At 36.4% G+C, this 25,583-nt stretch overlaps 2 protein-coding genes across 3 annotated transcripts; one reads left to right on the forward strand and one right to left on the reverse strand.

Annotated features, from left to right (window-relative positions):
* Window positions 1-2,541: 2,541 nt before the first annotated feature.
* On the reverse strand, window positions 2,542-6,809 carry LOC132203387 (tRNA-uridine aminocarboxypropyltransferase 2). The gene is made up of 5 exons (XM_059631156.1): window positions 6,651-6,809; window positions 6,207-6,302; window positions 5,936-6,121; window positions 5,508-5,703; window positions 2,542-5,223 (listed from the first exon to the last, which is right to left on the reverse strand). The coding sequence occupies exons 2-5, from the start codon at window positions 6,293-6,295 to the stop codon at window positions 4,903-4,905; spliced, it is 792 nt and encodes a 263-aa protein (XP_059487139.1). The 5' UTR covers window positions 6,296-6,302; window positions 6,651-6,809; the 3' UTR covers window positions 2,542-4,902.
* Window positions 6,810-6,894: 85 nt separating this feature from the next.
* Window positions 6,895-24,157, forward strand: LOC132203383 (tyrosine-protein kinase CSK). 2 transcript variants are annotated; one of them, XM_059631131.1, is made up of 10 exons: window positions 6,895-7,054; window positions 20,960-21,076; window positions 21,399-21,562; window positions 21,927-22,146; window positions 22,200-22,334; window positions 22,978-23,276; window positions 23,332-23,527; window positions 23,580-23,666; window positions 23,721-23,813; window positions 23,897-24,157. In XM_059631131.1, the coding sequence occupies exons 2-10, from the start codon at window positions 21,041-21,043 to the stop codon at window positions 23,978-23,980; spliced, it is 1,314 nt and encodes a 437-aa protein (XP_059487114.1). In that variant the 5' UTR covers window positions 6,895-7,054; window positions 20,960-21,040; the 3' UTR covers window positions 23,981-24,157. The 2 variants fall into 2 exon arrangements, with proteins under 2 accessions (XP_059487114.1, XP_059487125.1); XM_059631142.1 differs by lacking the exon at window positions 6,895-7,054 and adding an exon at window positions 11,521-11,771.
* Window positions 24,158-25,583: the final 1,426 nt, after the last annotated feature.

Raw genomic sequence — 25,583 nt, forward strand, 5'->3', positions numbered from 1 at the left:
AAAAATTTAGTTAAATAAAAGTCAAAGTATTTATGAAACATGTAAAATATTGATTATAATAACAATACTATTTATAAGATAATAAATAAATTACTTCTCTTAAATGTTGTAAATTTACTATAATGCAATGATCTCTAATTCAAACAGTAAAAATTTCTGTATAGTAAATTTTTGTTTAAATTATACTTGTGGACCTATAGTTGTTTTGAATGTATCAAAGCTAAGTATTCTTGACCTCCTCTCACATGAAACAATTCTTGAAGTTAAAATTTCAGAAAATTGAATCATTTAAAACAAGAGAGGAATCCACTCAGCATTAGCTCTCTTTTGGCAATCTCACCAATTTGCAAATTCGGCAAGATGAGAAGTTAATTTGCACAAAGGATTAAGTAAGGTATGTAGCAGGCGGGCGGGCGACCTTTGAAGCAAATTGGCAGCGCACAACTGCGCAAATTCTATGAGGGAGCTTTTGCTATATAGTAAGGGCGAACTCTTGAACGCGTATATATAATACACGGAATTCGCTTCGGAAGACAGTGCGTGTGCCATTAGGAATCCACTTAAATGCGAAATGGTCTGAGAAACGAGGGCGGCTCGTCGCGCAGAACGAGAGGGAGGCGCGGGAGGGAAAGAGGCACATGATCAATTGGGCAAACACAACACAGTGACAGTCGCTCTGCATGCGCTATCTCGGGCTATAAATCATGCAGCTGAGAACTTCATATTCCGCCGCGGAATAAATATGCCATGCATGCATCGCTACTCGTGCCATTTGATGGTTAAATATACAAATTCTCGCGCAGCACCAACATCCTGCGCCAGACTGAAAAATGAATGCCGCTTTTCTCATCAGTGCGGTGTCATCGCGAGATTTGCATCCGCCCATGCTCGTTGGTATTCTCTGGTGGATGCAGTCGGCGAATTGATTCCAACTTGCACACTTGCACGCTATCTCGGCTCTGGTGTGTGATAAGAATGTGTCGCTCGCCGCCGCCGCCGCCGCCACAGTAGACGTGGAGAAAATTCAAATGGGCCTTTTATGGCACGCAAATAGCTGCAAAATGATTTTCGCGGTTGAATACATTAATGACATCAATATAATCGCACACCTGCCCTTTCTTTACATAATTTTGAATCGGAACAACATTACTCTCAAAGATCCGTTGTCAAAATGTTCAAAAAGTTTTAAGATTCGCTTATGATGATAATTAATTGATTATTGATATTTTAATATCTGAACTTTGATAAACAACAAGAAAAATATGTTACGTACAAATTTTTGTATTCTTTTTTATCATCACCTTTCCATATCGTCTAAAAAATAAATAAGTTACCCAATAAGTCAACCATAATATTCAATTTCCCCTTTTCTTTCCCCTTTTGTTGTTCTAGCAGGCTTATTGCAGGTTGCTCTCGTTGGTGGATCAGTTTATTTTTTGGCAACGGCCGAGCAATTCCTTTTTCATTTAATAAATTTTATGAGCTGCTCAGAGCACACGGAAAAGTAACACTTTTCTCCCACCTTCTGCCGAGGCCATTCAGCCGGCGTATCCCATTTGTTCTAGCATTGCCAGACGAGAAAGAAAAAGCAGCAGAAAAAAAGGAAGGCAGAGACGAGCAGAATGAAGAGTCGCTGTGCGCATCATCGCATTATGAGCAAATTCGGGCTGCTCGCCAAAAGCCACACAGGACCAATAAATCCTTTTTAGCCTCTTTCATGCGATTGTCGACAGGGTCGGCTGGACTACTAGTGCCACTGGCTGCCACAAAAAGCACACGCCGCCGGGTGCAATAGCAATAATACAACCTTAACTCAAACCGAATTACCCGGCGCCCTTTTTATATTTAGCCGGGCTTACCTTCGAAAAAGCTCCCTTTCTTGTTTACCCGCTCGCTCGCCGGTGAAATCCTACAGTTATGCAAATTGCCGGACACGTCTGACGAGCGGGTTTGCATACCATTTCAGGTGCAATAAATAAAGGGCTTCTCTCATCCGGCTTTTGTATGGAAATGCCGGTCCGGTGCGAAAAATTGGCACTCGGCTCGTTCCAGTGTTGCTCTGCTGTTTTGAAGGGCCGCAAATTTTTGGCATGAAGCACCTCGTAAAAGCTGCTGCTGTGTTGAGGAAAAAAACAATTTTATGGCCCAGAGAGGCGCTTGATTTTTTTAATGTTTTATAGAATTTAGGCGGCGCACACGCGGTCGGCGAAATAAATTTCACTCCCTCCCGCCGCTGACGGACTTTCTGCACTCTGCAGCACATCACCCGCAGCCGTTGTGTGGAAAAAGCAAAAGTCGTTATTTTATTTCTGCAAATGAACGCTGCTGAAATTTTATACCGAAAGTAAAAACTTTATGTGCTGACATAAAAATGACAATAATTTTCAGAGTTTCATTTTAATCAGTTCTCTATTTTTTCATATACTTTTTATTTTATGATAATTTCTAATTTGGTTGAATGTATTTTGGAAAAACTCTTTTGGTAGATAATCGAAGAAATAGGGTAAGTAGAAGTAAAACTTTAGACTTTTATATTGTTAATATCATGCCATTTATTTCATATTTCATAACGCCAATCAGAAGTTTTGGAAAATATGTGCGTTTTCCTATAAATCATGTGCCCAAAGTGCAATTTTAAGTCTCGTAATTTTGAGTCCGTGTATTTTCGCAGGAAGTGCAACGTGTGTGCAATTATTGATGCATGATTAACATCAATCTTCACAACGTCATTGTTAAAACTATCGCACCTACAATTTATTTACTTATGATAACAGGTCAACATTTTTTTTCACAATTTTTTCTGTGTCCAGCAGATTCAAATTCCAAAAAATGCGTAAATTTTTGTGCTTTTAAAATTTTGATCGGTACACTTCACCACATCTTGTAGGTCAGAATATTAAAATACGCCGTGTTATTAGAATTTCTTTTCGACTTTCAAATATTCTACCGATCTAACAAATATTTGAACATCGTAATGATTCTCCAAAGTTTTATTCCGCTGCTTTTTACAATTATCATTTGATTCTGGTGCCGTGTGCTTTTTCAAATACAGTAATCTTGTTTGTTTATTTATTTTACACATCAACATATAATATGCGTATTCAACATCTCGACAGCTACAAATTTGTTTGGAAAGCTTTTGCAAGTCTCCTTTCAAAGCAGCCACTGGCGAATATTGCAAGGGTTGGGCCAACATTTTGCAGAGCAGATGGGAGTAAGTCCAATAATCGGCGCTCAGCCGGCCTGTGAGCAAATTAATTTACAACGTCGCAGAGGAAGCCCAACAGCTTTAGCTATACTGAATTAGGTTTTTGGATTTATACTCGTGGGGTTTATAGAGTGAAATCGGAAAGGCCATTGACAAGTGAAGGTGATGGAGTGAAAAGTTCTTTAATTCCTTTGAAACTATTAATTAACTAAGTAATCAGTCATTATTGGTGAGTTAAATGAAACATATAAAATTAATTCAAAATTTTCCATAAAAAAAAGCAGAAATCAAATTGGCCTAGGGGATAATCGATAATCTTTTAAGATTAGGTTGATAAATTTCATTTTCTTTTCTCTCCAAATCCGACCTTATATAATTAATAATTTTTAAATTACATCTCAGGTGTGATGAGTGATTATTCAATCATCGTAATTAGTTAATGTTATTATGTGTAGTAAGAATGAGTTGCGGAAATAGAGAAAAGTGAGTCAACGAACGCTTTGTTCTACTCAGGGATGCAGCGTGCATTCATCTCTGAATTAGTGGCGCTAAGGTGCCGAGCAGGGGAGTACGTAGGGCTTGTGCGCCGTGGGCGAGTGAATTAGTAAGCTGTGCGAGAGAGAGCTGATGCTGCCGATAGAAATCAAGACGCCCGGCGCAATTAGTGGCGTTATCCTTTTGTGTGGCGCGTGACACGATTTGCAGCCTGCGCTGATCACAGGACACTAGTCGGGCACAGCTCCACCCAAGGATATAATTACATCCTGCCCATGCCTTGCTTCGGAAAGGAGAAGCAGGAGGCCAATTTGCAGGGGCAGACACAAAAACTTTTCTTTTTTATTTTTGTTTGCATCCATAAATTATCGGAGGCTTTTATCAACAAGATACAAAAGACAATCTCAGCTCTCATGAAATACATTAAAATTTTTCCGTTCAACAATTGTTTAGGACTCTATCTCTTTTTTTTTGGCACTTTTTTGTTAACATTAATTTTTTTACAGTAGTGTTTTCCAAAGCCCTAAGCGCTCTATACGTATTGTGTCGGAGAGATCAATAGGATCTTGTTCAATATCTGTGTCAACACTATTATTTGCATACTGCTTGTGTGACAGGAATGCAAGTAGTCCTCAATAAATCCTACCAAAGGCAACATTGCAGCAACTAGTGCAGGCAAAAACATCAAAAGGGTGCTCTAAAACATTTCGACGTCGGCTCGCAAACGTGAGTTATTAAACGGTGTATAACACGTGCGTATGTGTTTCACATTTAGTATTCATCATGGCTTATTTTGATATGTTCTGCATAAAATTTCAAAATATCACATTCGGCTATCCATATTTATCAAATGCTCCGAAAGATCTGTGTCGTTTCCGTAATATGTAAAAAGACGAGAACTGCAAAATTAGGCAAAATTGAACTCTAATTAGGATCCAAATTTCAGTCCGAGTGAAACTAAGGATTATCAGCCAAATCCTTGCCACAGGCTCTGGCTGTGCTAATCCCTAGTCTAGCCACCCGGCTGGCAGGGACAAATTACTTACAAAATCAATACCAGCAGTTTGCTGGTGCCAACTTAAAAACACAAACGTTCAAATTAACGAGAATGGCTGTTTAATGAAATTAAATCACATCATGAAAAAGAGGAAGAAGACAACAAAAATGAACAAGGGATAAAAGTAAAGTAGGAGTTCTCGTCAGCTGGGCTCCTTGCCCTTGCAGTCAGTCACAGAGGGAATATCCACCAAACTGTAGAGCTTCTTCCTCGTCCTCTTGCCTATTGGCTTCTTGTACTCACCAATGTCCAAAAGAGTTTTCTTACTCTGGTGGGGAACGGCACCGTGCCAAATTTGGAAGCGGCACAACGCCTGCAGGGGCTGGAGCAACTCGTGCCTCAGTCTGTGTCGACCTTCAAGTATGCCTAGAGCTTCGGCCACTGCCTCAACGGTCGAGAGACAACCTTCGTTTGGCTGCGTCCGGATTATGTACTCACTTTCTCCCTTCATGGGTAGCTTGATCTGTGGAAAAATGAGAATAATTAAAACTCGATAAAAGTTGCGACTAAAAAAATTCTAATAAAATTATCAGATAAAAATTGAGTCACACATAAGTAAAATATAAAAATTAATTATTCTGGTATTATTCTATATATTTTTTTTACGTAGTTCAATTAAAATTTCAATCAATAATGAACCAGTTCAAGGCTCATAGAACAAAGGCAGCCACAAGACAAAATCTAATCTCAACAGACTGGCCTTAAAACAATGTTTGCGCTGAATATTGATTTTCCATAAAAATTTACTTGAATGCAGTTGTGGAGAAGAGGGCTGTTGTGGTACATGGACTTGGCTTGGGCCCAAGTGCCGTCAATAACGACAAGATTGTACGGTTCGCTGTTGTCATCCACTTTGGGTATGTCCTCAATCGGGACAGAGTCTTTTGATGGGTACAAAACGAGGGTGTTTGACGCTCTTAACAATTCCTCAAGGCCATTGTGTCTGAAACGACAGGTCAAAGCACAATTTAACTTTAATCATCATTAAAATTAAAACAAGGTAACTTGTAATTAAAAAGGAAATTTACTCGAGTTAGCTACAAGAAAAAAAATTAACCAAATTATCTGCAAAAAAAATCATCTTCATAAAAAGTAATAAATAATTAATTAAAAATTAAATGTAATCGTCTTTTGCAGATAAGAATTGACTGTTACTTGTTAATTCTATTTCATACTTTGATAAGGGAAACTTCTTTCCCTTGTAGACGTTGCATTGGCCCGGTGAGAGGGCTAGTTCTAGCATAGGCACGGTTCTCAGGCATCTCTTTTCCTCGGCAGGGTGCTGCAGAATTACAACTCGGCTCCGGGTCTGGATGGTCGTCTGTGGCAAGAATGGGCACCAGCAAACCGAGTGTGGCCGCCTACGATAACAATGAGATTTTCATCAGTACACCAACATCCATCATATCGGATTATCGGGGTGGATGTGCCAAGGGTGTGACCTACTTGCAGGCACCGCATTTGTCCCTCATGACAGGCGGATCCGGCGGAATTCCACTCAGCTCATCCCAAACTGCATCTTCCGAATCCGTCATTATTTTCCTGGAATATATGAAATTAATTATTGTCATCAAAAGGAAGAAGGTGAAAAATCAAGACCAGTTAAAATTAAAATTCTGCTTGCAAAAATGCAAAACGGGTAATGAATTATTTATGCATTATTAAATAAACAGCGGTTAACAAGTGGAAAGATTAAAAGGACAAGCAATTAGAATAAAACCGTGCAAAATTAATTTATGCGCGAAAGTGCGCATAGGTTGCCAAAGCAACCCTGCAGCGTGAAGTGGTGTTGGTGGTGCTGCTGGTGCTCAATGAAAAAATCCATAACACGGAGTGCCAAGTGAGCCGTTGAGATTGAAAGCAATTAACAGCCGCGGGCCGTGCACTTACGACTGTGAGAGGCCGTCGACGCGCTCTTGAGGGACCAGCCGCCGGCCGAGAGTCGAAATCTGAGCCGAAAAGTGCGGAATCGTCGTTCAAATCGCACAAACTCGCGGGACACCAAGCCCACCAAGGGCAGGATGGTCTGAAGACGAGGAGCAGTGGCGCTGCAGTCGCTGAACTAACAATTCAAGAGGTTGTAACTTACAAGTGTGACGTCAGATGGTGCGCCAGTCGCGAAGCTACGTCGTATGCAAAACAGAAAAATAATAAAATCGTTCCAGTATGGCGGCCGAGTTTTGATACGAGTGTGACGTTAGTATGTTCGTATGTTTTGATCGCAGAGGACTTGTGATTTTCGCGTCGGATTACTGCAACCGGTGGTGCGCATTTCCATGACGGCCAGGCCGAATGTAAGTATCAGCCATCGAGCTCCTTTCCCCACATCCCCCGCGGGCCTTCTTCAGTCCCGAATTTCTGGGCTCCGCTTTTGAGCTCAACTAGTGCCCCGCCGTGCTGGGAATTTTCTAGGCCGACGCAAAATTAACTAATCTTGCACTTTTATTTGGTCAACATTGCAAACTTTACTCAAAAACCCAGCCGAATCCTTTTCAAAAGTCCTTTAACCCCTTCGCAGAAGGTGGAAAATTCCTCACTTTTGTCGCATTTTGTCTCGTCAACTGGCTCCGTCTTGAGTAGGAAGATGTTGCATAAATTAAATACTACGTATTTGCTCGTTGCCCAATCGCAGCTGCTCGAAAGTGCTAAAAATTCCTCAGACGGCGAATTAAAAAAGAAAGAAAGAAATTTTATTATAATAATTCTGCTGGGCCTGGAGCCAAGGATTGTACGGAATGTCAAACGGAACGCCCACTTGTGAACGTTTTGAATTATCTCTGCCGTGTTACTTTATTGGCATCTCTCTCTTTCCATTATGTCATTATGCATGCGAAACAATAGGCGCGAGTAATGAGGCTTGAAATCGATTTTCGCGCGCCTCCGTACGAAAGACGAACTGCACGAGCGACAATAAGAAGTGCCCCGGATGAGCAGCAATAATAATTTCAAATTATCGCGTCCGTCCGAATCCAAAATTCGGCCTCTCCGTAAGTCTGACAAGATGATTGTTTTGTAATTCAAAACTACTCGATTAGTATTTTCGTTAATTACACATTCCGAGTTTTTTAATGAGTGGCTTTGATGGCACGTCCAGCTTAGTTCAACAATCTTAGCGATAATTATCTTGATTTCAGATGGATTTTTTATTCCTCTGAATTTAGAGATTGCTAGAAAGGATCTTTAAACAGACGAATGATTTCGTTTTTAGACCAAGGGAAATGCACAGATTTTAAAAATTGCGACAATACTTAAGCTAAAATGGTTATGCAAACCTTTTGTAAACTATGATTTGTGTTGAAACCATGAAACAGAAACCATAAAAACGAGTATGTTAAGTAAATAAAATATATCGTTTGGAAGCTTACGAAAGATGTCTTAACTTTATTTATGAAATATTTGCAAAAGAAACAATTATTTTATTTTATTTTCTTAATTAAGAAAATAAAATAAAATTATTTTAAATTAAAAGCCCAAATTATTGTGATTAATACTGTCAAAGATGGAATACTTCCAAAGCAGATTAATTGTAGCTTTACTGAATTGTAAATTAAGTTGTTGACACAAATATATATTCTGCTTTTTAGTAATATAATATACTTTATTATCTCAAAATTTTACTAGAGATTGTGTTAAAAAGATGGGGAGTTCTTAATTAATTGATTTAATTCGTATTTAAATTCGATTTTTTCCAGTTACAACCGCTTAAGCATGTTATCAAATTATATAAATGTAAAAAAGTTGTTGAACAATTTATTTTTCTTTTTAAGTATTCATGTTGTTGGATGCTCATTTTTAAGTTGAATGGAAGATTTCAATTTGATGAATAAAAAAAGTAAATTAAAAAAAAAAATGTAAAATGATTTATGCAAATAAATAACGAAAACTAATTGTAAGTCAATTCAGGCTCTTTTTTATGGAAGTAAAATCGTTGCGAGTGGTGGTGGCTTTGTCCAAAAAATTATTTTTCCCTTTTTATCACCATTTATTTTTTTCTGTGTAAATTTTTGGTAACAAATAAACAACGTTACAATAATAGTCATCAATTCAGTGACTCATCTTTGGCTTATTTAACGTGCAAAAAAAAAATAAGATTTTATTGCTCTCCATTCAGAACAAACATTTACATTTCAAATAAAAGATTTACCCAAATTTCCATCATAATCATTGTGATCTGAACGAGTTTCAAAGTGACATTATTTTTGGCAAACCGATGCTCGCTCCCAGAAAAAGCAGCTGCAGGTAAAGGTCATACGAAATACGGTCACGCGCGCCGCGTTGGCTCGTCGGTCCAGCGAATCTGCCGTCGCCATGGTTACTACTATGCAACGCACCGCCATTTACTACAATTGCGGCAGCGAGTAGACGTGCCCAGCGAAAATATACATGCTCGCGCAAAACCCTTTCTCGCTCAGCAAATATTATGCCTCCATAGCGCTGCCTGCAATTTCCTGCCAAAACACATGCGGGCGAAATTAAATCTGCAAAAAAGTCCTCATTCCGTTCAATTCACTATTAAATCTTGCCAACTGCCAGGATGAATATATTTAAATTGATAAAATATGTTGCCTTGAAGAACATATCTTCACTAATGGAGATTTTTTACAAGTTTTTTTTATCATTAAAACTTAGATTATTATTTCGTTTGTTTCATTAATTTTCTAAATTTTGAGGATATTTATTATAAAATTATTTTATTTAAAAAAAAAAATCAGTATAAATCAATTTAACGTTTGAAATTGCAGGTTCTTCAAGAAAATCCAAGCTTCACTATACCAACAAGGAAAAAAATATTTATTAATTTTGACACCTTCATCAATTCCCAAATTGATCTGTAAGCCATCATTGCATTTTCTTGTTGTTGCTTCTTAAGATTTTTTGGTAGTTTAATCTATAATTTGAATTTCCCTAAATGATTAGACGAATAATCTATACGGTGTCAACCAGAAGTCATCCTTTGTGAGTTGGATTTGCAGCGTCAAATCGCAAAATGATGTACCCCCTGATGGCATCAGTCTATTAATTCATTAACACAAAATTTCGCAATGCGCCCCAAATCGCACGTCACTCGCACCGACCAGATTCATCAATTTATTTACGAGCAATGCGGCGCTCGGCCCAGCGTTTTGTGAATTATTCAACCAGCTCGGTCTTCTTTCATTGATTATGATGGCGCAGCTTTTGGGCGCCGGCCAACTCGCCAAATTGTATCTCTTGATTATAATAAATTTGGATACGTCCGCCAAGCGCTGGGAAATATGTTTTGAATTAAGTCACGCGGAAAATGTAAATTTCTGCTGTGTTTGTTGGCGAATGGGCTGAATTTATTTGTTGGATGGACGATAAAAGGTGTGAGGAAATCGTGAAATCGAGCCAAAATTTGAGTAGACTTTAAAATTTGTATGTTGAATCACAATGTGAGAATTTTCAATACACTTTTCTATTTTTTTGTTGTCATATTTAGTTTTTCATCAAATATCCTTTTACGTTCAAACTTATTTTCCATAAATTATAAATAACTCACGTGTGAGTGGAAAAGCAAAAATAAACCTTTTCAGTTTAAATTTTTTATTCACTTCTTCCAATCAAATTAATTTTATGCGGCAGTGCTAAATTTAAACACAATTGATTGCAATAAGAAATTCCTCTCGGGCCAATTAAAACCGCGCACAATGGAGGGCAATTACAAAAAAAAGGCGGCTCATAATTCAGCTGCTCTCTAACAATAATTCTCTTTCCTAATTGGCTCGCTTTTTCCGTTCGACTCTTGAGCAATTAGCAACGGAAAAATGTCTCAAGTCGGGATTATCCGACTCGGTGCTCAATGTTATTATTTCGCGTCCGCCCGATTGAAAATAATCTGAATGCGCACATTATTTGAAGAGGCACGGCGGATTACCGCGGCTCTCTCGGTTTTCACCTAATCTGACAGCTTCTTGACCATAATACATACAAATAAATTCAACGGCAGACTTTGAGCCTGTTTTACTGCTGCTGGGGAATTTACATATCGGGTTGGATTTCTAGACGTTTATTTATTCCACCTATTGAAGCAGTGTAATCCGACGTCTTACCTCACAAACACTAGTTGAAACTGGCGCTATAAGTAATTTATTTTTACACTTAAAATACTTTTTATATCGCTTTAATTTTATTACGTCTGCATTTTCCTTAAAATTCCGTTCAAAAGCTGCTTCTAAATGGAAATAATAAATCAAGTATTATTTGAATCCGTAATTTTTTATAATGAGCAACTGATGGTTTGAAATTGAACTAAAATATGCCAAAATTTACGTATTATTCATAATTTTTAAATGCATAGTCTTTATTTTTTAAATTTTAATTAGGAAAATAATTTCCGAAATCAAAATAATTTCTTCTTTGGTGAATTGAAAATGTCTGATAAAGAATTGGCTAATCAGAAAATTCTTCTTTGAAAATTGAGTAAAAAACCTGCAAGTAAAGAAAATTTTAATTTATTCCTTCTCTTTTGAGCAGAATCTTTTGAAACAGCAAAATTCGTGTTTTTAAATTTTCTCCTTTCTGATGTGTGAAGACTTTCAATTGTGAAAAGAGTTTTTTTCCCTCACACCGAACGTTTTGTAACATTCGATTATATTCGCCTGTTGAACTGGCGCGACCGAGTGCAAGTGTTGCCGAGACGCGTGGCCCACTTCGCGGTATGGAAATGTAGCGGGGCTTTTTCGAGGTCTGCACCATCATCTTCCGTCAGTCAGTCAGTTTTGTCAGCGACTCGCTCGCGGATGGAGGTCAAACTCGCAAAGGTGAAGCGCAAGATTTTTATCTTGAAAAATTTCCGTGCACAGCGCGATTTTATGTAGAAGGAAAAACGGAAGGAAGAAAGAAAGTTGGAGGCGTGTGTTTGTGCTTTTTAATAGTGCTTTTTGTGCCACTCAAATTGAGGGAATCTTCCCAGCCGATTGTCATCTTTCCTCTTTCAAGGCGAGCGACGTGCGGGACGTCAACATGGGAAAGCTTTCACTGAAAATTCTGGTAATTTCTTTCTAAGCAAGAAAACAATCTTATAGCGTAGGGAAAGTTCTACTGATAAATCTTCTGCAGTTTGAATAATAATAATAATTAGGCAAATTTTTATCTCTTTTAGATTAATTAAATTTTATTTTAAACGGCAGTAATGAACTTATCATTTTCATGAACAATTGAAACTGACGGGCTTCCTTGTTGCAAAGGAAAATGAAAATAAAAATGGTAAATTAAAACTTAGAAAAGTGTCAGTAAAGTTGATCTAATATTATTATTTGTAATTAATTTACTTTTTCTCTCATTTATCTTATTGGCAATGAGGAAGCCCGTTTCAAGGTGTTCATGAATTGTGTTACCTTTCATGTTAATTTAAATTTATAAACAAGGATTTTCCAACCAGGCTTTTGTAATTGTTGTGGAAGCTTTTGACACCATGGCACTGTAGGTGTTCACTTTATTTTTTATTTCAGCAAAAAAGGATTTTTTTTTTCATTATTCATCTTGAAAAGAAGGAAAAAAGTATAGTGACAAGCAAAAAAATAAAGCACAAAGATATGATTTTAATTTAAGTTTTAAACATTTGCTCTCTGTCACTACATCCTTGCTCTAAAAATTAGCTTTCTTCATTGTCGCGTCTGAACACAGCTAAAATTTTGAAGCTTTTTCTCCGATTGATCCATTCAATGATGCGTAAAAATGCTTTTTAGTTTACCATTTTAAAAAATTGACACGCTTTGCAAAGAAATCAAATTTTACGACCGTCTCGAGAGACAAAAATCCAAGCCGAAAGTGTTACGCGCGTCCAGCAGCATTAAGCCATAAACAGCCTCGCAGTCGTTTCTCTACACCAAGTCTGGGTGGCATTAATAATCTAATAGCCGATTATAATAACAGGAGCATCCTAATTTTTCCGACGTGCTTGCCCCCCTCGAGCGAACGTGCGTGTTCTAATAATTACAAATCACGCGCCATATTAGGTTACGCCTTAATTGCTCCACGCAGATAAAATAACTGTCAGTCTGTCTGTCACTCGAGGTTAAAGGAATCCACCTGCTCCGCGCACGTGCTCGCACAGACGAATTTCATCTCAATCCGGTAAAGAAGAATGTGATTTATTTTTCTCGGTACTATTTCCTGGTTTTCACTTTCACCGGCCGAGTGTCTGCGCCGCCGGCCCAAATGGACTAAAACGTGTGCACAGGTGACCCGTTGGTTTATTATTCATATCGCTGCTGTACTTATTTATTGTTTGTTTTTTTTTTCTTGTAAAACTCGGAGCGCGTGCGACTATTCTAAGCTGGTACTGGTGAGATTGAATAACTGCTTTTTACAAGCAATGATTGTTATTCAACCTGTCTTGAATGAATTTGCTCAGAGAGTGGCAAAGATTTAACTTTTTTTTTTTAAATTACAAAACTAGCTACATTTTAAGTGTTTAAGAAAAATTCCAATTCATCACTATTACTTTACGTTATTACTATTGTATTATTTTGGTTTATTTGTAAAATTGTTTCATTACATTGTTTACATTCAATTGTAAAAACTAAATGAATAAATGAATAATAATTTCTTTGTATTATAAAAAAAAATTATTTTGAATTGACGATTTTTAGATTTAAAATGTTTTCGTTTTATAAGCAAACCAAAATTATAGAATGTTGTATCATTTTTGCCTACTTTTAACATTGTAGTTTTGAGTTTATCGTAAATTTGAGAGGTTTTACTGGCGACATTAAATCATCAAAGGGATGAGATTGAGAATAAAATCACACCTTCTTTTATTAATTTTCCCTCCATTTGACAAAATTTGCTACTTATTATTTTGATGTCATTGTTGTTTGACACGTTTGACTGTCAGTTCTTGTTAAAAAAAACTCCCCCACTGTCTCCATCTGGAGTCTTCTCAGGCGCTAATCCATTCCGTTCTTGATCCACTTTGGCAGACCAAAATAAAAGACGGAGTGAATTAAATGCATTTAAAATAAGAAGTTCAAACAATTAAAGCGACGCGTGCTCTCTCTACAAAAAGAGCAGCGTGGCAATAAAAATAAAGTGACGTGCGCTATTGTGGGTCGCGAGAGACTCACAGTAAAAAAATAGACTAATCGCAAACGCTCGCGTTTCTCTGCGTGTGTGAGCTCTTCTCTTTTTATTTTATTTTTTAATTCGCTGCCGCCACTTCCGCTCTGTCACCGCTATATTAATTGCCTTCTTCTCGTCGCTGCCGTTTTCCTCCGTTCGGTGAATCGAGTAGCTCTGCCGATGTAAAAGCAACGCAGCATATATTCTGTGGAGCGAAGAGACGCTGCGAATTGAATTATTATCTTGGTGGGAGCAGCCGACGATCCGTGGCGTGCACTCTTTGTTTTGCCGCAAAGGAAGTCGATTTGCATAGAATGCACAATGCACCGGGCGCGCGAATGGAAAAAACCAGAGTGCGGGTCGCCGTGTAAATGAATCACTCGCAAAATAATGCACGCACCTCCTCATTTCATTCTTTTTAAAACACTTAAAATATTACGGGACATCTGTTTAGTTTCCTTCTGCTTTTAAAAGTAAAATAATTCCATCAAAAATAAATTGTTTGAAGGAAAGTTATTAAATTAAAAAAGTTTTAAGTATTGCCTTTTAAAACATTCTTGTATTTAACAATTGAAGACGAAATTAATCAGAAAAATTTTCTACCACAAAAATTAGTACGCTAAGTTAAATTTTACTAAATTGTTTACTTTTTATATAAATCGTGAAACTGACAGCGTTATAACTTTATAAGGATTATGTTTAAAAAAAAAATCTATGTAGCTTTCTTTAATTTTGTTTGTATTACAATTTAAAAAAAAATTAAAGTCTTGTTAATAGTTGAATTAAAACTTTATTGCACCAGGAAATGTAATAAAATTTTAGCCATAATATTTTATTTGAAGATTCACTCAATTAAAGTTTGAAAATGATGGTTAGCATCATCATCGTTGGTAAATTATTTATATCTTTATACGCATGAAAATTTTAATTCTATTTTCGAAAAAAAAAATTAAACTTTTTAAAGCCAGAATAAAATCTTACTGTTGCTTCTTTCAGCATCAGCTCATTTTAAATGAGCTCTCGTTTAATTTAGAACGCGTGCTGCTGAAGTCATTTGAAATAAAAGCCTCTCATTATCACGCCTGCTGTAAATGCACCATCCTGTACTATGTACTCGCGTCAACCGCGCAAACCGACGAGTTCAACTCTCGAATGTTAAAAGCGGCACCAGACTAAACTGTGCGTGCTTTTTCCGAGAGTGTGATAGAGAAACAAAAGCAGTCAGAGACCGCACACTAAAAGGCTGCTGCTTTTACAATCGGTCTTATTTTTGACGCCGCGCAACAATAAGCATGGCACTCAATTCCGCGCAATTAGTTTCACTCCACCGACTTGTTTGCTTCATTGGCACAAATATAATGCTGGAAACTTTATTATTCCGGTCGCTTTTGTGTAAACAATTATTGTTTTAGGTTGCCTATAGCTCCGGGGAACTTTGCATTGTTCGTTTACAATTGGTGGTCATACTTTCGATGAGAAAATGAGAGATATAAATAATTATTACATTAAAATCACCTTAAAATTTTATTTTTTAGGTTTCAAACCATTTTAATTATTGAATATTGTTAGAAAATTATTTCTAAAAATTATACCTCATACATAATTTAAGAGAATATCCAAATTTTCTGAATCCTAATTATTTATTTGGTTTTATTTTAATTTGAATATCTGCATGGATTGATTCAGCGTTGACCGTCGGCTTTGTATACTAAATTGTAATTAACGATGAAACTTATAAATTGAATAATTTTTTAAATATGCAACTTTAGTTCAATATAAAAAATAATTTTTTAATCTAAACAAGTAATGAATCAAGGTTCAATATTAATTTTTATCAAAAAATACTGAAAATTGCTTTTAATCAATTGAAAATCTTATAATTATTTTAGAATTCCACCTTTACAAGTTTGTGATTTAACCTTATATATCAGCAAACAATATGTTTTCAGAAAATTTAGAATTTATATTTTCCTTTAACAGATTTTAATGTTAAGGAATACGAGGATAAATAATTTATGTAGTTTATGCATATATTTGAAAGGATTTTTATTCAAACGTTTTAATTTACAATCTAAATCAAAATATGTTTTGTTTTAAAAACTTTTTTTAATTTAATCTCATTTTTGATGAGGAAATATTTAAAAATCCTAGAAATGGTACATTTTTTCTGCACCACATTTTAATAAATTATTCACAGTAGTGTCGTTTCTTAACATGACGCCGGTTTAGCATCAATAAAACCTAACTAAAACAGCTCTGGCGTCTGTTTAACCGTCAAGACTGTGGTTTCCCATAGCGCGGTGGTTTATCGCCGGCTCCCTCTCGCGTGATATCTGACTTCACACACAGCTAGTGAAAGAAACAGACGCGCACTTGCTTAATAATAATTACAGCGGCGACGAGGGTTAATGAAAAAGTACGCTCTTTGAAAAAAAAAAAACGTCCAGACGGACAATTAGGGGTACTCAGACCTCTTGTCTCGCGTTCCTCCCTCGCAGCTTCTATCCCCTCGTCGTCTCGCGCACAATGAAACTTTTTGCGAGTTGCAAAAATCTTCCTTCTCCTGAATTGGCAGATGAACGACGCCTTCTTTGGGAAGAATCGCAGGATGAAATAAATGACTCACGCTGCTCATCAGGCCATATTTCAATCGCGCATTACGTTTCGCTGCTTGTCATGGCATTCAAATCGTAAACTTACGCGAGCATAATTCAAATTGGCCGCATAAGCATGCTCGTCACATTCGCGCAAGTTGCAGACTTTGGCGCTCAAAGGGTCGTTTCTCTTTGAGACTGCAGTCAAAGAAACATGCAAATGAAATGCAAACATCATCACGGCCAGAAGCTTTTTGTGAACAGTAAATCACGACTGCAAAAACAAAGCTGAAAAAATATTTATTTAAATCTGCTTCAAATATAAAAAATAGATTAATAAAAATATGGCTGATTGATATAAGAATTTTTTTTACCTAAATGCTAAACACTGCAAATGAAAGCGATCCGGGAATTTTTATCTCGGAGTTTTAATATTTTTCATTGTGCAAAATATTTTGACAATTCTAGACAAATAAACAACTGCAAATAAGTTATAATCTGTAATAATCTTATAAATGGAATTTTATATAAATCTACATCTTCAAATCTCTTTTTAACTATAGCTTCTAGTTGCAGAACTAAGTTTATTAATTTCGATATCTGAAGCTCATTGAAAAACTCATTATATAGTTTTATTTTGGCAATATTTACATTTTAGTCTTAAATTATTCATACATGTTTATAATTAAAAAGTAAGTTTTGTTACTGTATATTTCACTGACTCATACTGCATGATTCAAACTTACTTTTGATTGTAACAAATTTCCATAGCCGGTCCCAACAAAGTAATATCAAACTTCCTTTGACGCAAGCAGTTTTTTTTAAATTTGATACCCTTTATCAATAGTTTTACTATTAATGGACGTTGACTCATATGCTCAACGCTCCAATGATATTTTTATTTTAACTATTTCTAGAAATAATAACAATTTGAATTATCTTTTAAATGACACTCCAAATTTTGGAAATACCTTTCAAGTAAATTTTTGATCTCATCCTTGAAATATTAACTAATTTTTAGTGAAAGAAAAACAGGCTTGTCTTTGTTGAATTGAATTGTTTGTATTCAAAACACAAACTGCCGTAGCAATTTCACAGTTCTATAAAACCCTATTTAATGAAAGAGAAAATGCGCAAGAAAAATTAGCAAATATTTGAAAAAGTCGCTTTCTTAAACAAATAATGATAAAAAAAAAAACATTTCTTCAAATAGTAAAAGCCTGTTTCAACCATTTCATTTGATATTCTCCTCTCGTAACTGATTTAAAACTTTATTTGCTCACTTAAAAGCTCTTTCAAGATTTATAAATCCAAGCTAAAATCGCAGTCTCTTATCAAAGAGTGAACTTGTCGAGATTTGTTTAAGCAGAGCTAGCTGACTGGCTGCTATTTGTTTGCACACAGACTACATAATTCATCCTTATTTGGCCCTGCTTGATCCCAATCGCGGCTTGGCAGCCACATGTGCTACACAAATAAACGCACTTTGTAGAGAATCTGCACGTGCCCTTGGGCTTCGTTAGCCGAACGACGAATAATCGTTGCAATTTCCTGCCGACTTCATTTGCGCCCGTCCGTGCGCTAATTAGACTGACTAACCCTTTGGCGAATCTCGCACCTTTCTGCGCTGACCTTGCAATTGAATGGGCTCGAAAGAGACAGACAGACGAGCACGCCCACGCACATGCCCACTTATATGGGGAGAAACGAGACGAGCGCCGCTAAATACCAACTCTGATTATGCGGGTTTCACACGTTGCCATGTTGACAACTTAAAAAAAAATGTCCCACTTCAGACGGATATTTATTAGAAATTCTGGTCAAAAATCATGCTAGAAAAAGAAATTGAATTATTCGAGTCCTTTTTGATTAAAAAAATCTCAAGTGATTACAACAAATTACTTTTCTCTCTCCGAATTATTGAGGGCAGTCCAAAATCCTTAACTGGCCCAGAATAAGCTAACCTGTCACTCAATTTGCATGGCGAGTTAATCGGTAAGATCGCCCTCATTATTGTTGTATTTTAATATAAAAAGTGTTATGTTGAACTTCACTCATTTGATTTTGATAAAAGAATCAAGATTTATTTATTTAGCTTTAATAATATTAAATTGAAATTTACATTGCCCTGTTAAATTGGATGTAAATAAACTAATGAACCAAGATTTAAAATTTTTTGCTCGCCTTTAAGTTAACTGTATCTTTTTTTTAACAAAAGAAAACACGAAAAAAAAATCATCTTTCTTTTTGAGTAAGCAGCAGTTCTGTCTACAAATTTATCGCCCTTTGAGCTATGAAAAAGATGAGCCGCAATATTTTGTGCAACTTATTTTTATTCCCAGCATCCTCGGCACGCTAGCTGGACGAGATCCAAGGCGCAATTTCGAGAGAGGAATAAGTCTCAGGCGATCATAATTCTCAATCTCCTTCGCGGCTTCTTGAATTACATAATGGCGTTATTTCTGTTGGCAGTGCTTCATATAAAAAAGCCAACCAGTGTACGTGTCACACGAATAATGACGCGTCGGTGTCGCTTGTGGGTGAGACAAAGACGAGAAAAAAAATGAGTGTAGGAAAAAATGTGAAAACAGGAGGAAATGAAACACCACCCCAAGGTCTGCGTTCGTGTGATTTCTTCAGGTTTAATGTAGGAAAAAGGAGAACGGAGGATTCTCGTGTCGCGAGGGGCCTTTAAAAATTGAAAAGTATGTAAGTGGTGCATTGAACCTCCCTCAATGCCAAACGCCGGCCAACAAGTAGCACTTTTATAACTTCTTCGCCGCTGACGTTGCGGAATCGCTCGTTAAAATTGTTTACATTTCATAAATGTTTTGATTCCTTGATAAAGCCGACCTTCAGGATTGTTAATTAATTTGGCGTGGTTTGCCCTCAATACCACTTTTCTAGATTTTCTCAACAATTAAAATTATCAATCCACTTAAGAGTATGCAGGAAATTGTAGAATATATAAATATTAACTTGCAAAAAAAAATTCCGTTGATCCATTTTTTAAAAATAATTTTGAAAACGAATCAATTAATTGAATAAATTGTTTTCAAAATAATTGAAATGAATAGGATTAAAAAAAATTGTTATAATTATTATGCAACTTTAAATCAAGATAATGTGGCGATGGCTTCTTTAAAATTGTGTTTCATAAATTCTTCACATAACATTGTTTGTCTATAACCTGTTTGGAAAAAAATGCATTAAATAAGATTAAGAAAAAGATTGTATTTTTGTCGATTCAAACTAGCTTTTTTGTGTTATTTTAATTAAATTAAAAAAATTTACATGATCTTTTAGCAAATCCAATTTAAAAATTATATATCTTTAATAATCATCAAGTATCACCTAATCGTAACATATTGTCAACCGTTGTCAAATTTTACATAATGTCTCATTGCATAAAGTGCTGTTTCAGTTTGAATAATAAGTATTTAAATTAGACAGGCCTCGTGCATTCAAATGATAGGGTGTGACTGGCTAATTTCTACGTGCGTGCGAGTCACACATGATAAAGCGCGGTGCAAAAATTTCCGCTTTGCGCCCAAGCGGCAGTTCCGGCGAAAGCCAAAGCAAATTTAATCAAAATCACCTCTGCGTGCTGTATTGGTTTCTGGGCGCGGCTGCATAGCTATTGCATTAAGGCTCTTTTCACCGCTTTTATGTACGCGTGTAACGAAAATTAAGCAGAGAACACGCCTCGGTCGTGCTGGCCATGTTTGGGCCAGTCGCAGTTTCTTTCTTAATTTTTCATTGGGCCGAGTGGGAAGTGAGGCAGACGTCAAAAGGTTCAACCAACTCTTTCCCTTTCTCCCGCTTTGCAGCTTTATCAAATCGTAATTTTTCATCCTACGAACGTAGCCTTGATCTTGGCATCGATCGGGATGAGCGTGGAAGTGAAATTTGCCAGCGCACGACGCCTCCTGTAAAAGGAAATTGCCTCGCTCGGCGCTTGATAAATATTGATTTGGGACGTTTGCTCGCCCATCAAGGCGCGCACCAGGGCGGCAAATCTGTGTGGAAACACCGGAACAACGTGACAATCCAGAATTGCCTTTGAAATTCGCTCAAATCAGCTCAAATGAACTGGGATTTATTTTCAATCTCCTGAAGGAAAAACAAAACTAATTTCTTTCTTTTATTTATTAAAAAAAAAAAATGAGATGGTAACTAATTACAGTGTTACCAAAGAAATATTACACTAAATTATGGAAAATTTCTGTACTTGAAAAAGTTATTAGAAAAAATTATGCAATGAAAAACTTTAAAAATAAAATTATAGAAAATAATCAAAACAAACTTTCTTATATAAATATATTAATTAATTAGATCAGCACCATCAAATTAAACCAGAACAAAATAAATTACTCAGGATTTGACTCACAATTATGATATTTTTTACGTTCCCAAGCATAATTTAGCCCGAAGGCACCTCCTTTGTGTCTTAAGTGTCTTAAATTACAGCAGGCTTTTTGTAGCAGCAATAATAACAAATTCGAATGATGTATGTTTCAGGTTTCGTCTGTCAGCGCCGACCACACAGTTGAAATGTGAATCGCACGCCAGTCCCCAGTCGCCAACCCTCCTCGAGCAGTAATGAGCCAAAACTTGCACAACACGACTTTGACGCAGGTGCGTATCTTTGCGTTTAATTAAAACAAGGAACTTTAGTACTTAAAATAGTTACAAATCTTTTTGATAATTCTATCATTGGCGTCACTAGCCGCTACTTCCGAGTGCATATCTACGTATAATTATGTAACTTTGTTCCTGATGAACTCACTCATTGCTTGGCCAGAACACTCATGGCCTTCTGCTTGTTACAATGGACAACACCTTTCGGAGTAAAATCCTTTATTTTGAGAGTTTAACGTTGCAAAAGCAAAATATAGTAATTTTTGTGCTAGAATAATCACCTGGTTGTTGTTTTTACATTTTAATCAAATTTTTTCAGAGATTGCCTGTAATCGCAAATCCTCTGCTCAATGACGGGGGCTGGTACCCACCACATAGCAAGCAGACAGCGCCGCCCCCTCCAGCCCCCTGCAACATGGACAACAACAAATACGTGCCGCCGGCTGCCCCCCGGAGGCAAGAAGTCAAGCTGCATGCCATGCCGTGAGTTTAATTTTATTTCCAATGCTGCGCTGGGATCTCCCATGCAGAACAAGTGCCAAAATTCACATTGTCAACTTGGGAGATTTTGCTCGCAAGTTTGCCAAATTATAGAAGTGAAGGGGAATGTGGAGCTAAATTAATTGCAAAGTTTTTTTTAATTATGATTATATTTCTTTTAATATAATTAAATGCACCCTAACTTACTGAAAAATTATAATTGATCCTTTTACTTGAATTCAATAATTCATTGAGTTTGCATTTTAAATTCTTTAGTTTTAGTGAATGGAAATTCTGTAATAATAAAGAAATTATGAAAATACCATGAGATTTTTTATTAGTTCAATTTTCCTCTTTCTTTCCTTAGGTGGTTTCACGGCAAGATATCCCGAGAACAGGCAGAACAGCTGTTGATGCCTCGAGAGGACGGCCTCTTCCTAGTTCGCGAGTCGACAAACTACCCTGGCGACTACACCCTCTGCGTCTGCTTCCAGGGCAAGGTGGAGCACTACAGGGTCAAGTACAAAGACCAGCAACTAACCATCGACGATGAAGAATTCTTCGAAACCCTCGGACAGTTAGTTGAGGTATGGTTATTCTTAATACGCCATTGAACTCTTCTATAATTTAACAACCTTAGCACTATGAACAAGATGCTGACGGACTCTGCACGCAGTTGATAAAAAGCCTACCCAAAGCTGGCAAACAGGAATATTGTGTTGACACCAAGGCGTTTGTGGAGGCTGGCTGGGTGATCCAAGACCATGAACTTGATGTAAGAAATTATCAATAAATATTCACAATTTATGTTTCGAAGTAAAATAAATTATGCCAGTCCTGGTGTGAACTAATTACTCTTCTTGTAGTAGAATCTTGTGATCATTATCGCTGATTCGCGGTGCTTGAATTGAGATTTGACTTTTCCTTGGTGGTTTTTTTTAGTCGTATTATTGAGAACTAAAAAAAAAACTACCAAAAGCCAAATCTAGATTCAAATACCAGGAATTTCTCCATCCATAACTCATGAAGATTGAACTAGAAGTGGGCTTTTTTAAGTCGTTGATTGGTTTTAAACAGAAAAATATATCAATTTCATCATTCTCAAAAAAATCATCAAGGAAAAGCCAAAATTGAACATCATAGTTAATTTCATTATTTGGAGCTTTTACAGGACGTTTCTTGTCATTATTTATTAATTAGTAATCTGAGAAATCATGGGAATCAAATGGTTATCATAATGTTGTTGAAATCTTTCTTTAATGTTTTTATTTTTGGTCAGGCCAACACAGTATGTTGTCTTGTTGGTCCATGCCATTTTTGTGCTCCAATTTTTTTTTTCAAGTTAATTTAATTCCAACTTTATTGTAAGTGTTTTTTTCTGCTGTATTAATTTCAACATTTGAATTACTCTTTTATAGATTCGAGAGTCTATTGGAAAAGGAGAATTTGGTGACGTGATGCTGGGAATTCTGCGCGGAGAGAAGGTGGCTGTGAAAAGACTAAAAGACGGCAGCGAAGCCGCACAGAAGTTCCTCGCAGAGGCATCTCTCATGACCTCGCTGAGGCACGAGAATCTGGTGCAGATGCTTGGCTTGGTGGTTAACAACAAGCACATCTGTCTCGTCACCGAATTCATGAGCAAGGGCAGTCTGGTCGACTACTTGAGATCCCGAGGCAGGCAACATGTCACCAAGAAGGATCAGATTCACTTTGCATAGTGAGTTGCATCGTAGTTGCGACTTAGTGCGACGCTAATTTCTTATCATCCTCAGTGACACTTGCTCTGGCATGGAGTACTTAGAGTCTAGAAAGGTCATCCATCGAGATTTAGCTGCGAGAAACGTTCTCATTTCTGAGGAAGGTCTGGCAAAAGTTTCTGACTTTGGCTTGGCCAGGGATGAGAACGTCTCTGCAGAGGGTGGCAAACTTCCCATCAAATGGACAGCACCTGAGGCTTTGAAACATGGGGTAACTAATTGTTAGTCCACCAAGGACTGGACATTTATTGATTTATTTGCAGAAATTTTCCAATAAATCCGACATGTGGAGTTTTGGAATTTTGCTCTGGGAAATTTACTCATTTGGACGAGTGCCTTATCCGCGAATAGTAAGATAATTTAAGTATTTTGTATTGGACAAAACTAAAATTATTTGTTTTTAGCCTCTTGCTGACGTGGTAAAACATGTTGAAAAAGGCTACAAAATGGAAGCCCCTGAAGGATGCCCACCCGAAGTTTATCAGATCATGAGAGAGGTAAGACTATTTTATACAAATCAACTTTTATTGGATTAACTTGTTACGGCGGAGTTATTTTTAAATAACATTTTAATTTCCAGGCATGGAATCTGAATGCAGAGAATAGACCGAGTTTCAAAGAAGTTAAGTTAAAATTGCAACAGCTGCAAAATCAGACAATTTAGAGTTTGCAAGTGGACAATGGAACAAACTTATTTAGTGAAATTGTCTTCTGTGACGGACATTGCGTACCTAAATATTACCTATTTATAACAACAAGTCGTATAGACTCCCCACTGTATTTTCTTATCTAAATATGTAGTTATATTGTTAAGTTTGTCCACGTCTAACTTATTGTTTGCCCTCTCTAAGTAGTGTAGTGAAATCGTAATGCTGGTATTCTGGAACTCATTTGCTGGACAAAAAGAACCTACAAAATTTTAGCTCGAGTGGTGTGTCAAAGAAAAGACAGGAAATTTGCAGGATAATTCGCTCATATGTCAATGCGTGTGTACCAATTGGCCCTCTTTGTTGGAAAATAGAAATGTTTAGGACAAATATGCACTATGTTGCTCCAAATAACTTGATTGATCATACATGAATGTAAATTGATGTATTGTTGTTGGCAGAGTTTAGACCTTTAAAGTTTTCTGTGTGCTTTAATACCTGGGACGCTCAAAAAAGTTGAATTCAAGCACAAGTAATAATTTGAACTGATGATTTATTGATTGGAACAACTCACATATTTAAATGTTCTGTAATGTAGTTTTAGCACAGACATGAGTAGCTCAAAATTATTATGCATGCCATACCAGTTTTTGCTTCCATGGACAAACCAATCAACTAACATTTAATAATAAATACCAATGCATGCAAATAATCACTCAGAGATGTCAAGTCCTCCAATTTTCCTTGCCACTGCTGCATGTGTACCTAGACGAAAAGCAAGAAATCTCTTATACGAGTCTAAATTGACAAACACTGTAATCAATCAAATAGTCTTTTGATAATCTTATTTTTTATAATAATCTACTAATGCCGCAGAAAGACAGATTTTCGGGTGACAAATGTAAAAAAAAAACGCAGCAGGAGAAAATTGTTAGTGCATATAGAAAGAGTTTGCCGTCCGGATGGGATTTTTGCCAAGCCCTTTTATGATTTTTATACTTAAATGGTTTTTTTTGAAAATTCAACTTGTTTATTCAAGACTTCTCTCTTGCGTTATGAGCATTTTTCCTGAATTATCTACATTTTAAGGAAGTTGGACTCGTTGTAATCTTTGACGTTGTGGAAGTGAATCACTCTCACGGAGTTCCTTGTTATGCTAATATTAAACTCTAAAAATCGAAATATGACTGAAACTTACAATTTACAATGTTTGCAGCAGCAAATTTCACTGGACTTTGATTTTTAATTTTGTGCATCAAAAGATTTTACCAAACATCTGTTACGAAAATCAAAGGTGTGGCTCACTTATGAAAATGACATGAAACAGCACGAAACTCACTCTTATATAAATCATGACATTTTGGTGATTGTTGAATAATAATAAATAATTCATTGATCCTTCGTAACTTAAATGATTAATAATTATGAAATTTGTGTCGATGAAAATGTTGGAATTAATTACGATGTGAAGCAGAAATTGAGGGGATTATATATTATGAAAATGAACATTGCATTATATAAATTAAAATGGAATCTAAGTCAAAAAAATATTACTCGTCACTTGTTTGTCAAAATAGATTAGCAACTGATTTTTGTTTAAATGTGCAGATTTATAATCAT

This window comes from Neocloeon triangulifer, unplaced genomic scaffold (genome assembly GCF_031216515.1).
Source record: "Neocloeon triangulifer isolate White Clay Creek 2 clone unplaced genomic scaffold, ASM3121651v1 ptg000002l, whole genome shotgun sequence".
Taxonomy (NCBI): domain Eukaryota; kingdom Metazoa; phylum Arthropoda; class Insecta; order Ephemeroptera; family Baetidae; genus Neocloeon; species Neocloeon triangulifer.

Coding starts and splice junctions, on each gene's coding strand:
- LOC132203387 (XM_059631156.1), bottom strand. CDS start 6,295: ATGACGGATTCGGAAGATGCAGTTTGGGATGAGCTGAGTGGAATTCCG. Junction 6,122..6,206: donor GACAAATGCGGTGCCTGCAA/GTAGGTCACACC, acceptor TTGTTATCGTAG/GCGGCCACACTCGGTTTGCT. Junction 5,224..5,507: donor TTCTCCACAACTGCATTCAA/GTAAATTTTTAT, acceptor ATTTTTCCACAG/ATCAAGCTACCCATGAAGGG.
- LOC132203383 (XM_059631131.1), top strand. CDS start 21,041: ATGAGCCAAAACTTGCACAACACGACTTTGACGCAG. Junction 21,077..21,398: donor ACAACACGACTTTGACGCAG/GTGCGTATCTTT, acceptor AAATTTTTTCAG/AGATTGCCTGTAATCGCAAA. Junction 23,277..23,331: donor GATCAGATTCACTTTGCATA/GTGAGTTGCATC, acceptor TATCATCCTCAG/TGACACTTGCTCTGGCATGG.